Source organism: Pleuronectes platessa, chromosome 24, assembly GCF_947347685.1.
Source record: "Pleuronectes platessa chromosome 24, fPlePla1.1, whole genome shotgun sequence".
In the NCBI taxonomy this organism is placed as follows: Eukaryota; Metazoa; Chordata; class Actinopteri; order Pleuronectiformes; family Pleuronectidae; genus Pleuronectes; species Pleuronectes platessa.
In genome coordinates this window covers 2,058,225-2,073,668 of record NC_070649.1, presented here as the reverse complement: position 1 = coordinate 2,073,668, position 15,444 = coordinate 2,058,225, and the positions used below count along the sequence as shown (strand labels likewise).

Here is a 15,444-nt window from a genome sequence, read left to right as displayed (position 1 = left end):
GCTGTTCACCTAGACGCACAATGAGAGGCCTGTCTGCACAGATATGATGTCACCGAGGGAAACGCTCACTAATAACACACCGTGAATCCACTCGCCCCCCCCCCACTCCCCACCCTCCTCTTCCTCTGCATGCCACAGGTGGACTCAAAAGTTCAAAGTCTTCCTTGCAACAGCTGGCAGAGTGTAACACAACCCCTCCAGGAAATGATTGCTCTCCCTTAAGTGTACTCAAGCTTCGGTTAAGTGCACTAACTTGACTCGCTCGTCCTTTTTTCTGCTGCCATTTGTCTCCCTCCTTTCTTCAACCTCCTCTCAAATATGAGTGGGAGACGCTGGTGGAGAAGGCTGATGAATCAATAGATATTACTCCGCCCGTCTCGTCTATTCCTCTCGTGTCAGTTCCTCCTTCATTTTCATCCTTCTGCAGGGACCTCTTCATCTCTTTCTCTCAATCTCATTCTCTCCATCTCGTTCTCTCAATCTCATTCTCTCGCTTCTCTGTTACTTCCCGCTCCTACTTGTTGTTCTCAAGCCGCACAACTCAGACCCGAGGACAGACTAAAGCCTTTCCTTAATTGAAGAGTGGTGAAGTCTCCATAACACTGAATCCAAATGGTTTTAACTCATTTTAAGATGAACTTTCCGAGTATTTATTTATAAATCCTTCCAATGAGTGGGAGGTTAAAATAAAAGCATATTTGATCAATTCAAAGTTTACCTTTATGGCCTCTCACCGTTACATTTATCAGCCATAACTCTCATCCAGCTGCAGGAACAATGAGAACAGGGACGACTGAAAACTCCCCCCTCTCCGTTCATGAATTATTCTGTTTATGAACGATCGCTACCCCCACATTAATAATTCAGCTGCTCAGCCGTCTCTTAACCTGCATCAACATCAGACAGAGTTCATCAGCACCTCCCCCACCTCGTCCTTATTCCAAAAAAACAAACTTCTGAAGTTGATGCTTATTTAAAACGAGGGCCGGCTCCTCCTGAGCGGCAGAGTAATGGCAGTGTTTGAATATCAGTGGTTTCGAGCTCGGGTCAATTTACAAATTACAGCTTTGTGTGGCTTTTCCTGTCAGCGGCTGGGTTTGTGATATTAGGATTTACTGCTCTGAATGTAGCTTGTTCCCTCACATTGCACTTCCTGTCGTCTTCACTTCTTTCCAGCCTCTAACGGTGTCTTTTTCCCCCGACAGGCCCGGGGAACAACGCAGCAGCGGGTCTCGTCCACTCCCAGTCCCGAGCGATGATCGCGGCCGCTGCCCGGCGCAGAGACTCCAGCCACAACGAGCTGTACTACGAGGACGCGGAGCACGAGAGGCGCGTCCGCAAGCGCAAAGCCCGGTGAGTGACACTGTGGAAAAGGGGACAGAGGTTCTAGCCCAGGGCAGAGGAAGCATCATGTTTCAAGTTCAATTCCTAACCTAAGCTTCGTCTCCTCCCAGACTGGTGGTGGCAGTAGAGGAGGCGTTCACACATATCAAGCGCATGCAGGAGGATGAGCAGAAGAAGGCTCCCGGGGACGTGATGGACCCGCGGGAGGCGGCGCAAGCCATCTTCCCCTCCATGGCTCGGGCCCTGCAGAAGTACCTGCGGACCACCAGGCAGCAGCACTGCCACAGCATGGAGAGCATCCAGCAGCACCTGGCCTTCTGCATCACCAACAACATGACGCCCAAGGTCAGGACCCCCCCACGCTCACAGGATTTGAAATGTCCAATTGTCCTAACCAGGAAACTAGTGCTCTATATGTGGTCTTGTTCTTAGATGTGACACCGGTGTGTTTCTCTACTTTCCTCCCTCTCAGGCCTTTCTGGAGAGCTACCTGAACCCGGGTCCGACCCTGCAGTACAGCCGCGACCACTGGAGGGCGCGCCAGTGGACGCTGGTCAGCGAGGTGTCGGTCACCAGCGGCCTGAACGACGGCACCATCTTCCTGCTGAAGTGTGTGGACTTCAGCCTGGTGGTGACGTGCAGGAGGATCCCCTACATCCAGATGTCGGAGGAATTCATCGACCCCAAGTCTCATAAGTTTGTGCTGCGGCTCCAGTCTGAAACCTCCGTGTAGGACCACTCTGTAACTCCTCACCTTTTTTTTTGTATTGCTCCTAAATGTTTTCATTTTGGGTTTGCAGTTTTTATTTTTACTTTTTTGGAATTTTTATATATTATATATGAATCTATATATCACACACATGTTTGAATATATTGATCTTTTTATGTTTGATTGGGATGAGAAGAAGAATCAGCACAGGATTGTGTTCACAGGACTCTGGATGCGTGGACTTGTGTGCACGTATTTTATGTATGTGTGTGTGTGTGTCACAATCACTCATTCCTTTTGTGTTTGAGATGCTGGAGTCAAACGAGATGGGAACATTGGAGGATTCTGACGTCCCCACAGAGACTTGTTTTTTTGCCTCTGTCACTTTATATCCAGGGGTCAGACTCAAAAATCTCAAAGAACTGGATGAAAAAGACTTGGATTATTGAAGCGCACGACAAATATCTCCCCTCCTCTGCCATCTCGTCTACAACGTTTGAAAGTATCTGGATGCTTTAAATGGATTTCTTCCTCTTGAAAACCACAGAAAAGGAGAAAGAAACTAAATTTCAATCAGAGTTTGCATTAGATGCACATTGATGTGTGTTTGAGAATGAGAAGTAAAGGCTTTTTATTTAAAGTTCGTCTCATCCTGCTCTGAAAGGACGTTGGACTGTTTTCCTTTTCTCGTGACTCCTTCAGGACGTCTTCACTGCTCTGGATCGGCTTTCATGCCACATTTGAGATGTCAGCCTTCGACATGTAGAACACTTTCATTCTTTCATTTGGATGATTTGGTTTGTTTTGTTGCACGATTCCTCTCCAGGTGCAACGGAAATATTTCCACTCCAGTGGGGAAACAACACTCTGAGTTCAAACACCTGGGTGAACGCAAAATGAACCAGAAGAGACACACTTGGATGGAGACGTGGCCACAAACGTTTGCCCTGCCTCCACGGTTCAGTGACCTGCCCAGGGCCTTCACGTCCAGCACACCCACCCGACTGGGGGGGGGGAGCAGGAGGAGGAAGAGCGACATAACAATGTCAAAAACTACTGACGACTCCAAACCAGAGTCTGTTATTTTAATACTGTCCAGTCTAGAGGATTCACTTTAATGTGTTTCCACAATAACAATAGAATCGTGTTCTCTCCATCATTCTGCTCTCAGTAATGAAAGACTTCCTGATGATTTTCACATTAAAAGCCCGCTTATAAAAGAGGTTCTGCAAGATATTTATACCTTTTATTTCACAGAGAAACAGGAAGTACAGGACGAGAGCCAGAGAGATGACAGATCCTCCGAGTTGAGTTTATACTGGATTTATCAAGAGAAAGGAAACTAAAGACCGGTTTCTCTCTCCCACTGAAAAAAGAGACTTTACTGTATTTAAAGTAGGATTTTAATGTTTGGGGTCAAACCTGTAAAATATATAAGAGATGGTAATGGCTGAACAGTCGGAGCTGGGTGGAAACAGGGTGGAACCTGCCTCGTAACTGGACCGGCTGGTTTTCCTCTCCGCCTGTCTCCCACAACAAACACGCTCACAGGGAATCTCTCCATTCAGGAGGGATTTCCTCTCTTATTATTCCTTTCGCCAGAACACAGAGAAATGAAGCTAATGGCACTTAAAAGACACTTTATCATCCTAATAGTTTGACCCAATAGAATGAGTCGATCTGTAAATTCAGCAGAAGAGAATCCCTCTGATAAACAGGCTAATGCTGTCTGGCTGTGCCCTACTGCCCCCTGGCTGGTAAACAGAGTACTGTCAGTTGATCTGCCTGAGGGAAGCTTTAAGGTGAAGATTCACACAGAAACCCAGTTTCCCTGCTCCCTGCAGCTGTTCAAACATCTGGAAACAACTGGACAAAGCACTTTCTGCTGTTTCCTCTTCAATCTCTTTGACCTGCAGCCGCTACTGGTCGTATTTTGAACCTACTGACACGTAAACTTTGTACGAAACCTCCTGTTTTTACACTGTATCTATTTATGTAAACATGCACGTTTGTATGTATGTATGTATGTATATGTGTGTGTGTGTTCCATATGACGAGACCCCCACCCCCCACCACCCCTGTCCTCCTCATCCCCACCATCTGTCACGCCGATGCCATGTTACAGGCCCGTGTCACGTTTACGTCGGACAGCTTGATGATAATCATGTGACGTTACAATGTAAGACATGTTTCACACTCTCAGCATTTGTTAAGAAAATAAACATTTTTATGAACATTTGTAAAACTGCAGTATGTCGTTGTATTGTGCTGCAAATACGTCCGATTGAGAGAAAGTTGTATTACACGGAAGACATGGTTAGATAGTGGAAGTTAACTCAACCCAAAACTGTTAATCTGTAGTTCACATATCTTAATACATAATTAAACATTAACTTGCTCTATAATTTATGCCATTATCCCAGAAAGCTGACATTTACATCATGAGATAACAAACTTTTCAGCTTGCACAGAAAACGATAAACTGCAAAGCCGAAGTGAGAAACTCTACAGTACCAATGGTTGTTTTAAAATGTGTGTATTTCAAATTCTCTTTTAATGGCTCAGTTTCACTTGTACAGTTCTCTCTCCTCTGGTCGTATCCTCAGCATCTCTGTATGCACTCGTCTCCCCCCCCAGCTCGAGGCTGCTAACGCTCACCTCTGTCTCTGCCCATTAAGTGTCTGCTCCCGCCGTCTGACACGCCAGAGCAGAGCTTCACCTTCTCCTCTCTGGGCCCCTGTTTGGTGGCGTTTTGTTGTCATCCAGCTCAGGTGGTAATTGGCTGTCGGAGCTGCGCGGCCAGGCCTCGTGGATAAATGAAAGTCAGTGTCAGTGTCCTGCGCCGAAAACGAACAAGCTCATCCCTGCGTGAGCCCGGAGGCGGCGAGGCCGGCTGTCGGAGCTCATCTGTCCTCGGTTTATTCCCCCTCCTGTGCCCACCTGATGCATTCTGGGCCGAGGCGAGGAGGAGGGAGATGGATGGAGAGGGAAATGAGGAGCATTTGCATCTAAATGGAATGTTTTTCCTTCCCTTCATTCCTCCCTCTCTATCTCTTGGGTAATGAGTTGGTTATGTGCAGATCAAGGCATGAACAGAAATGGCTGCAGCTTCTTGTGGGTTTAGTTGTGTCACACCTGACACCTTCTCTTGTCCTGGTGCTTTGCTGTTTTACATTGAACCTGTCGAGTGTGTGAGAGAGGGATCAGTGTTAATGCCCTCTGTAAATGCAGTGCACATGTAAGACACCCTCACACTTGATGCTCACACGTCTGCTTCTTCTTCCTCATGACAGTGTGACATGTCCTCTGGCCTCAAGTCCCATCTAAATGCACAGATCTACACCCACTGATCTGTCTGTGGATTATGTGTAAACACTGTGTCCCATCCTGTTGCATGGCCCTGTGGTTCAGCAGCATGTAGGACCCCCGGTGGACACCCTGTGATCCCCCAGCCTCGATGTCCACGTCCCTGCTCCCATCAGGGGGCAAAACAGCGCTGAATTATTCACTGGTGTCTGAATAATTCAAGGTGATCAATCCAAGGGGGAGAAAATCTGCTTATCAGCCGTCTTGAGCAGAGTGTGCAGCTTGGTAATGAGGGAGAGAAGTGAAGTGTGTGTTCACAGAATATTTATTTAGACTCTTACTGCTTTATAAAGCTCTTAATGGTCTTAGTTATTGATCATATTTGCTTTTACCACATGAACCCTGGAGAACCCACCTTAGAGCAGACAGCCCTTATAGCACATAAGCACATTATATTAATTGTATGTAGCTTTTATACAAATAGATTCTCACTCACATCAAATGTAAATCACAGTAAAAGATTTACTATTATTAACACTGTGAACATTTGCACCAAGGCTGCAATCACAAAAAGTACTTTAAATACTTTCCTTCAATGCAGTTTTATGTTCTGACTGTTAAAGTTTCATATGTTTCATAGTTAATCACAACACTTATGACATTTCATCGGTTCTGTTTTAACAGCCTAACTAATTCATGTACTATCAACAATCAGTTTCTAATGTGAGGACTTTCAGTTTAATCTTCATCGTCATCTTCTTGGTCCTGACTCTCGTAGTCGTCCTCCTCGACGTAGCTGTCAGAGTCTTCCTGGTCATCGGCAGACTCGTCATCGTCCTCAGTGTTCACCCTCCCTGACAGCACGTCCTCTATCCAGTCCTCCAGCTCCTCCGCTGTGGGCAAGTCCTCATCGTTGGACATGTCCAGCCACACGCTGTCCGCCTGGAACACACAGGAGGGTCAACGCAGATGATAAAAAGCCTTCTCTTTGTTGCAGTGAGATTCTTACTCTTAACTTACATCTGTTACGTTGACAACACCGATTTGAGGACGAAACAGGTCCAACTTGAAGGTTTTCTCCCAGTAGGTGGTCAGCTGGAGGCAAAAGACAAACCAGGTTCACACAGAGTACAGATGTATCTTTAGAAATGTGATCTGAAGATGAGGCAGAACCAGAGGAAAGTCGTCAGGGTCGATCCACACGATGCTGAGTTCTGGGTTGTTGGTGTTGTCTCTGGCTACGTCTTTCAGGATCTCTAGGAACTCATAACCATCTAGGAATAACAGAGCAGAGGAGCCTGAGTCGTGACCTTGACCTTTAACCTTTGACCACCCAGATGTCAACAGTTAATCCGTGAGTCTAAGTCAACATTTGTACTGAAAAGATTTCCTGTTCTTAGGACAGCATGTTCTCAAGACCTTCAACCACCAGAGTCCAATCAATTCATCTTTAGTCCTGAACTGGATGTTTGTACTAAATTTAGAGAAATTTCCTCCAGAGATATCAGGTTCACAAGAGCAGGAAGAACAAATGAGAGCACCAACGTACATACATTCAGAAAACCTGAATCAAAATGCCTCTGACTGCTACACAGAGGCTAAATAAAAAGACTTTAACTGTGGAACCAAAAGGCTAAAAGCTCTGAGCTCGAGCTCCAGACCAGGATCTTCTTCCTCAGCAAATGCAACGATATGTATTCCATCCATGTCGTCTTCCTAGAAACAGAGTTTACAGTAAAAGATCAGATTCACAACACAACATCTGAGAATATTCTCCAAATTCATCATCAATGACTCACCCACGTCTCAAACATATTCTCTGCCCGGAGCTTCCTCAGTGTCGCCCTGTGAACAACACCTTCTCATAAATACACACCACAATGCGTGAGCCTCTTTTTAGAGCCATTTAAAATCTCCTTTAAATGATAGAAACAGTTAGAAGTCAACCTTCGGTGCTGGTTCACAAACTCAACAATCTCCATCTCTGTCAGAGGTCGGCCCGGCAGGACGGCCGGCTCCTCCATGAACGGCTCGTAGAAATTCACCTCGTTCATCTTGAGAGAGAGATGTTTGGAAACCTAAAGCAGAAACAATAGAGTGCTGATGGTGGATAAAAAGGTGGGTGTGGGGGTGGGGGGCACAGTTGTTAAAGAGATTTTTATTGTGGAGTTGTTGTCCTTGTGTCTTTTGTGGGTTTTTCTATGAGCACTCCTGAGTAAGTGTAAATGCTTGTGTCTGTGTGTTGACCCTGCCACATGCTGGTGACTGGGGGGGGGGGGGGGGGGGGTCGTATCCCGCCTCTCGTCCACTGTCAGCAGGGATTAGAGCCCCTGACCCTCGGAGGATAAGTGGTATAGATAATGGATGGATAATGGATCTAGGATTAACAGCTTCACATTTCCTGAACAAATATAAGAGCAGTAAATCTTCTCATTGAGCCTTTGGCAAGAAAGCATCATATTCCCCATAATGTTAATACTGTTGTAAAGCGATGTGTACGTGAGACAAATCAAAGGAGTTTATTCTGTTCATGAAGACTTACAGATTTATCAAATGTAGCAAAGAACTTGATGTAAGGTTGAAACCGCTCTGAGGCCTCCTGGAAAGCTCTGAAGTCTGCGAGGGAGAGAGAGGAACTCAGTGAGAAACAGAGAGTGGAGAGAAACAGACGTTCATTCACATTCTGCTCGCGTTGTCACCAAATCTCCACTTTTATCAGGGAGTGAAACTCTTTTCTTTCAATTTCCCGTCGTGATTGAACCGTCGTCACCCTTGAAACAAAGTCTCCCTCAACACAGTTTTATACGCTGGTAACACGCTCGTGGCTCAACAAGGTCACCGCCAAGGGCCGACCTATCACAGGGCAGAGATAGGCTCCCTAATGAAACTTCATGCCTCTGTCATATTGGACCAGATAACATCGTCCTGCACAGATTCTCACTTTTTCTGCCTTTTTTTTGAGAGGAGCTATAATTGCAGTTTGACCCACTAGGCAGGAGCTATTTAAAGCTTCTCCTGGGGCCGAGCGAGAGTCTGGAATCAGGTTTCCCTTTAGTACCCGGTTAGGATACATGGCGCTAATGGCCATCTAGAGGCTGATGGAGCGGCATTAGCCTCCAGATCCTATTAGAGCCGAGGGAAGCAATGGAGGCGACTTTAGTGGAGAGCGAGATGTATTTCTGATCAATTACACGTTCTCCATCTGTGGAAATGCAAACACAAGTGAATTAATTTACTCAATTCAGGAGCTGCATCCTGTGGAGGACGCGGTCTACCCAGCCCATATAGACCGATAAACCCTAAATGAGACGGTCCGGAGGACTTCCATGATCGGGGTCAACGCCGCCTCCTGAGACACAGCTCGAGACACATCCACATGAGTATGGAGATAAACTAACATGAGTCTTCTCCCTTAAAGTAGCCGATGAGGCGGATGTCCTCCTCCATTCTCTCAAAGGCTCGCAGCTCCATGGCATTGTTGATCATTTCCACCGGGTCCTCCAGCACCTGGGGGGCAGTACAACACAGGTAGGATGTATGAAGAACAAACACAGTAAGGCTCATAGCAATGGTTCCACATTTTGGGAAATACACGTATTTGTGTTCTTGACGGAGGTAACACCGCTCCCATGTGGCCTGTTGAGTATGAAGCCCCAACCAGGAGCGATTTCACTTGGTTTAGCAGAATGAAACAGACGGAAACAGCCAAAGTCTAATTTATACCTTTACGAATGAAAAGATCTTTATACGTCCTTTACGTTGACATGGTTGTTAATCAACACATCCACTAGAGGGCAGCAAAGATTCCATCCTACCAGTCTACCTCTGGGCAACCATTTCTTTACTTGTAATGAAAATGTCAGATCTTTTTTGGTAAAATAACATGAATGTCTTTGCTGCTGGAATTAATGAGGCTGCAGCTCTGCCTGAGGATTCCTTCACTTCATGAGAGAATCTGTTCTCCACTCACATCCAACAGGAACTCCACCAGTGTGTCTGCTGAGAGCTCGCCGTCAAACTCAATGACACGGTCGTCCTTGAAAACGTACAAGCTGCCGACCTCCTCCAGACCTGAAGACAGGAGACGTCTGAGTCTTTAAGAGGGATGTTACTGCCACAATGATGAAAGTACATTCAGTGTATCAGGAGTGTGCAGGGACAGGAACGCCAGGAGTCTGTAATTTATGACTTTATTCTCAAATTCTCTGTCGTAGAATAAAGACTGAGTTATACTCATACCCAGTTTTCTGGCGACCTTGGCGTCCCTCTGGGAGTCGACCATCCCAAAACCGATGTCCTTGTTCTCCAGGACCTGAGCTGTGAGCTGTTCATCCCACAGACAAACGTCAGAGCAATAAACAAACTGAGACATACAAATTATCTTGTTTAATACATTGATCCATAGAAACTTGTCTTTGACATCCTTCATGTACGTCGAGCTCTAATTAACAGATTGACCTAGAATCCATATCCCTGGATGCTTGTGAACCACAGAGGAGCAAGAATAATGGGAATAAACCACTGCTGCAGTTTCAGAGAGTGTGAAGGTAAAGCACTGACTCTGTGAAACGAACAATGAGAAACACGACGTCTGCTGAAAACAAAATGACTTTTGACAAGTTAGAGTTGTATCTGAGTGTAATAGACTATCTGTGACATTAAAGGTTGCCTTTATCATGGCAGTTGTGACAGGGGATGAGGGAGGGAGGATGAAGAGATGAGGGTTAGAGTAAGGGATGAAGAGTTGAGTTAGGTGGGATGAGGGAGGGATGGAGGATGAAGTGATGAGGGTTAGGATAAGGGATGAAGAGTTGAGGGAGGATGAATGGAATGTGTGTAGGAAAAAGATGGCTGGAAGAATCCGAGACAAAGGGAACGTGATGGTTGACCTGGATCCTGGACTGAATTTAACTTGTTTACTTCATTAATTGAGCTTTAAAACATCAGAGCATGATTTACTAGTAATATATAAAGTTAGTTACTACTTATAATAATGATAATAATAATATATAAAGGGTGACTCGTTGTAAAGTGCAGATCCTCTCCTCTTACCTCCAGCACCAGCTCCGTCATCTGGAACCTCTTCTGCAGCCCCTTGTTGGCCGGCAGCGGCTCGTGGTAGAACAGACACAGCAGGTCGAACCTCTTCAGAGCCTTCTTGTAGTTGCGCTCGCTCACGTCCAGCACTCTGTCCTTCCCGTCGAAGTTGGGGAACTCCAGACCTTCCTCGGCCCTGCAGAGGAAGAACTGGTGGAGGCAGAGGCCGGAGAGGAGAAGAAGCCAGATGTGCAGCATTGTTGATCCAGGTGTTTGTAAGATGGAGAAATCAAAGGAGCTGTGGAACTTGAAAAGATCTCATCATCAGAGTTGAAATCCTCCCTCAGGTTTGATCTCCTCTATCTCTTTAGCAAACATGAAATACCCTCTCTCATAGTTTCTCTCTCTCTTGCTCCTTTGACATCATTTCTCCTCCACCTGCCGTCTGTCTCCTCCTCTCTCCGTCACACACCATCACTGGACAAATCTCAGGAGACTCCATCACCTCTTTTTCTCGAGAACATTTAAAGGACGATTCTTCATGAGGCTCGTTTCTTTTCAGAAATGAGAAAAGCTTTGGAATCAGTCCTTTCATCAGCAGTGTCTATCAGGGAGAATTATTAGGATCTTTGGCTGTGCAGTGGGAGCTGATGTTTTATGTTTTACAGAGACATTTTGGGGGCCAGGTGCTCAGAATTATTCATAAAAATAAAGTTAAATTCAGTTGCACATCTTTTAGTTTTTTTAATTTCACATGTATTCATTTAAATACACGAGTGTGTTTAATATTCAACAGACCAGAGAAGATGGACCTGCATTCATTTCATTTATCACAAGAACTATCCAGTGTTCAATAGTGATGAAAAAGGAGAGATATAAAAACAAAGAAACATATATAAACGTTACGGTAGATGAATTGTGTTGCGCATTACCGTACTGACTGCTCCAAGCAGAACCAACGGATCGCAGATGGCGGGTTTCGTCCTGCTCCTCAGACAGAAGTAGAGGATCAACAGAAACATGGAGCGGGTTTGGCTGTGCAGCTTTTCAACGCTGTGGCTGATTTACGGTTTATTCTCGGTCGCTGCTGCAGGTAACGAACACGTGAACAACTCGTCAACACGTCCACAGGAACAACGAGACCCCGCCGGTCTGTGCTCGGCTGTTTCCCCCCGAGATAACTTCACATTACGGGCTCACCAGCTAGCCTGCGAGCTAACATGCTAGCTAGCCTGCGAGCTAACATGGGTTAAGTTGTGGGAAAAAGTTGGAGCTTCCGCAAAAAGCAGCAAAGACAATGAGATTTATGTTGGTGTTTTGTTTATTAAAGGTGATTTGAGGCAGGCAGGATACAGAAGCACATTAGATTAGAAAGCGGATCAGGATCAGTGTTGGGACGATGTGAAAACCTCAGCTCACATGTTTCATTTACTGTCTCAGGCAGAGAGTGGAGGAAGCTCAGAGAAACCGTGTCTGAGGCGGTTGGAGGATTCGCTGCCTGCAGCCCTGTGAACTGCAGCTGCCACCTGAGGTGAGTGAAGCTCAAGGTCCAAGAATCATAATGTTATCATCCCCTACATCATTCACACTTAGGATAGAACACTTGTTCTGCTAATCGTAACAAAGCAAGTACTACCAATACGTTTGTAAAGTAAACTGGTCATTACCTGTCAAATCATCCCACTTTAGTTTTGCACAGACACAGATATAATATCATTTTCCTGCTGGTTTGGTCACATGAGAAACCTCTGGAATCCTCCCTTCACACCTCATCAGCCCTTATTTACCATTGATTGTGATCCGGGACACGTTTCTGTGGTTTCTGCTTCAGTGTCCTACAGCAGGACCTGCGGCCCTTTAAAGGACGCATCTCTGAGGACTTCATGGCTGCGACTGTCCAGAGAGGAGTGGGCACACACTACCAGATCATCGACCACAAGCTGTACAGGGAACACAACTGCATGTTCCCCGCCAGGTAAAGATAAAGTTTGAATTAAACTACTTAACTTACTCCCGATACGTTAAAACCTACATAAATGCTGATTTCAGACTTGCACTGAACCACCGGCTCTTCTACACATGTACTAGTGTGTTTGTGTGTGTCTCTGTGTTCAGGTGCAGTGGAGTGGAGCATTTCATCCTGGAGCTGATCGATAGGTTACCTGATTTAGAGATGGTGGTAAACGTCAGAGATTACCCTCAAGTCCCCAAGTGGGTGCAGCCGACCCTGCCTGTCTTCTCTTTCAGTAAGGTCAGACTGGAACAGTACTTACATGCACGTATTCAGGAATATTTATGTACTAGATGCAGTAACTGCTCATGTGTCTGTTTGATGTGAGTAGACCTCAGACTACCAGGACATCATGTATCCTGCGTGGACGTTTTGGGAGGGCGGACCTGCCGTGTGGCCCATCTACCCCACAGGTCTGGGGAGGTGGGATCTGATGAGGGACGACCTCAAAAAGTAAGATTCATCACTAAGCAAGGAGACGACCAGAAACATGAATATGCCAATGAAGTAGATAACAGAATCAGAACATGTTTTCTTTGTGTTTGGATTAATAATCAAACAAAACAAATGTGATGGATATTTATCCCCAACTTCTGAATTTTAGAGACAGATGATCTCACAGGTTAATTAATTAGAAGATAAAATATTTGGCAGAAAAATAAAATAGTTTTTTTGGTAATATGTTAAATATTATTTGGTATAAGTCGATCATATCCATATATATGATTTAGTTATTACAAGTATATTTAAGGTTTTGAATAATTTAAATGTTGTGCATTTCCAGGTCAGCAGCAAAGTGGCCGTGGACGAAGAAAGAGTCTAAAGGATTCTTCAGAGGCTCCCGGTCAGTCCTGGAAATTCACTACCTCAGTCATCTGAAGTTTTTTACCATTTGTGTTTTCCGAGCTGATTTGTCCTCTTTCTGTCTCCTTGACAGGACCAGTCCAGAGCGAGACCCACTGATCCTCCTGTCCAGAGAAGCTCCAGAGCTGGTGGATGCAGAGTACACGAAGAACCAGGCCTGGAAGTCTGAGAAGGTCAGACACACTGAAACTACATTACAACTTCTATTAGTTATAAAGCTATAGGATGTCACAGGTGATCAGCGCTGATGGTTCACTAATCATGATGCATCTCTGCCATAGGACACATTAGGGAGTCCTGCAGCCAAAGAAATCCCACTGGTCGATCACTGCAAATACAAGTAAGAGACCACGTTGTACAGGCCAGGTTACAAGTTACATACTGAAAGGTTTGTGTAGCTTTGAGAAGAATCAACGATATGACTCAGCTTCTTTCCACGTCTCTCAGGTATTTATTCAACTTCCGCGGCGTGGCAGCCAGCTTCCGCCTCAAACATCTCTTCCTCTGTGGTTCTCTGGTGTTTCACGTGGGGGATGAGTGGCAGGAGTTTTTTTACGCTCAGCTGAAGCCCTGGGTTCACTACATCCCCGTCAAGCAGGACCTCTCCGATGTCAGGTACCTCGACTCGTCTCAGTTACACAGTCACTTCATCAACTTCATAAAGAAAGGTAGTATTTGGATCAATGTTATCAATGCTGAAGGTGTAATGTGTATTTCCATGATCTGTGTCCTCAGGGAGCTTCTACAGTTTGTCAGAGAGAACGATGCCATCACACAGGAGATCGCCTCAAGGTAACGCATCATATTTAATGGAAGGGTTTCGATGGATTGTTGCTGCTTTCAAATTGAGCTCCTCCAGAGTTCATGTGTGATAAAAGCTTTACAGAAGCCTATTCTCCTCCTGAAGGAACATCTAATTGAGCTCTTGTCACGTATCAAATCTGTGTCTGAATCTGTTTCTCCTCCTCCCGACAGGGGTAAAGAATTCATCCTCAACCATCTGCGGATGGAGGATGTTTCCTGCTACTGGGAGAAACTTCTCACCGAGTTCAGCCGCCTTCTCACCTACAAACCAAAGAGAAAGAGCGACTACAACCAGATCATCCCCAGACCCAGGAGGACGGAGCTGTGAGATTCTGCAGAACCAGCATCGCTGCAGGGAAGGGGAACTCCAGATAGTGAATGTAATCCCTCCAGCACAACATATGATTGAATGAAATCACACTACAGTATTTTTAGACTCATTTATTTCGGATGACGTCAGTGTCTTAGTCTCATAGATGTCGTGAATGTAGTTTACTGAGTTTACCTGCAAGTGCCACTCTTCTGCCAAATCTGTATTGGCCGTTCCAACCGAGAAAATACTCTACAATACTCTTTTACTACAGAGAGTATTTATAAACTCAGAGTGGAAGGTGTGAAATATGTGGCAATAGGAATCGAATAGAGGAAAAAAAACAGTTACATTATGGGAAATGCAGGATTCCACTTTTAAAGTTTGTCAAAGTCCTGATAGGTAGATTTCTGCCTGTTGAATTTGTTCTATATATCTTTACTTGAAGCAACGTCCCCCTCTGTTGGACAACTGAAGACACTGCAGACGACTGTCACCATCACATCCTTACACTGCATAAATGATATTTATGCAAACGATGCAATAACAATGTCACTGTCTATTATTAAATGGGCTCTGACACAACTTGGTTCATAACTTGAAAGCACAAAAGAATGTGACATTCCACTCCAAGGGTCAACAGTCACAGAAGAAGTCTTTTATTTTGAAATGTGGCTTTTTATACAGAATCTTTGTGTGTGTTGAGAGATGACGTGTGAATGACACAGGACAGGGGTGAATATGTTGTAGTATTCACGTTGTTCTGTGAACCAGCAGAACCAGTCGGTGTCCTTTTGTACAGACGTGTGGTAAAGATGGTACGTTCCAATGTGGACCGACACGCTGTGATCACGTGACGTCCATGTTGTTGTGCTGCAGTTTTGTTTTTATGCCAATAAATTGTTTGGTTCTAAAAATGTCCTGCTGACGTTTTTTATTATTACTGTGACGTTTTCTAAACCTACACGTTTTAACTGATCTCTGATGTATCCAGTCCAATCTTTGCTTCACCTACTATTAATATTCAATTAGATGTTGCCTGTCATTGCTCTGTCATTA

At 45.1% G+C, this 15,444-nt stretch overlaps 3 protein-coding genes across 3 annotated transcripts in view; 2 read left to right on the top strand and 1 right to left on the bottom strand.

Moving 5' to 3' along the window:
* The window catches only part of LOC128431046 (vang-like protein 1), a 29,962-nt gene extending 25,680 nt beyond the window's left edge, over window positions 1-4,282 (top strand). The window contains exons 7-9 of the mRNA XM_053417255.1: window positions 1,206-1,353; window positions 1,455-1,689; window positions 1,817-4,282. Coding sequence (XP_053273230.1) covers window positions 1,206-1,353; window positions 1,455-1,689; window positions 1,817-2,077 — 644 coding nt within the window. The 3' untranslated portion in view covers window positions 2,078-4,282. The remainder of the gene's footprint in view (window positions 1-1,205; window positions 1,354-1,454; window positions 1,690-1,816) is intronic.
* A 1,815-nt stretch (window positions 4,283-6,097) lies between these two features.
* On the bottom strand, window positions 6,098-10,654 carry LOC128431054 (calsequestrin-2). The gene is made up of 11 exons (XM_053417267.1): window positions 10,412-10,654; window positions 9,599-9,683; window positions 9,330-9,430; window positions 8,758-8,866; window positions 7,902-7,975; window positions 7,307-7,437; window positions 7,159-7,204; window positions 7,021-7,075; window positions 6,533-6,633; window positions 6,380-6,454; window positions 6,098-6,301 (listed from the first exon to the last, which is right to left on the bottom strand). Exons 1-11 carry the CDS (start codon window positions 10,652-10,654, stop codon window positions 6,098-6,100), a joined length of 1,224 nt encoding a protein of 407 aa, XP_053273242.1.
* A 680-nt stretch (window positions 10,655-11,334) lies between these two features.
* Window positions 11,335-15,305, top strand: poglut1 (protein O-glucosyltransferase 1). Its single transcript, XM_053417422.1, has 11 exons — window positions 11,335-11,489; window positions 11,837-11,927; window positions 12,228-12,371; window positions 12,512-12,647; window positions 12,739-12,860; window positions 13,192-13,251; window positions 13,345-13,444; window positions 13,553-13,611; window positions 13,719-13,886; window positions 14,007-14,063; window positions 14,247-15,305. Exons 1-11 carry the CDS (start codon window positions 11,417-11,419, stop codon window positions 14,401-14,403), a joined length of 1,167 nt encoding a protein of 388 aa, XP_053273397.1. The 5' UTR covers window positions 11,335-11,416; the 3' UTR covers window positions 14,404-15,305.
* Window positions 15,306-15,444: the final 139 nt, after the last annotated feature.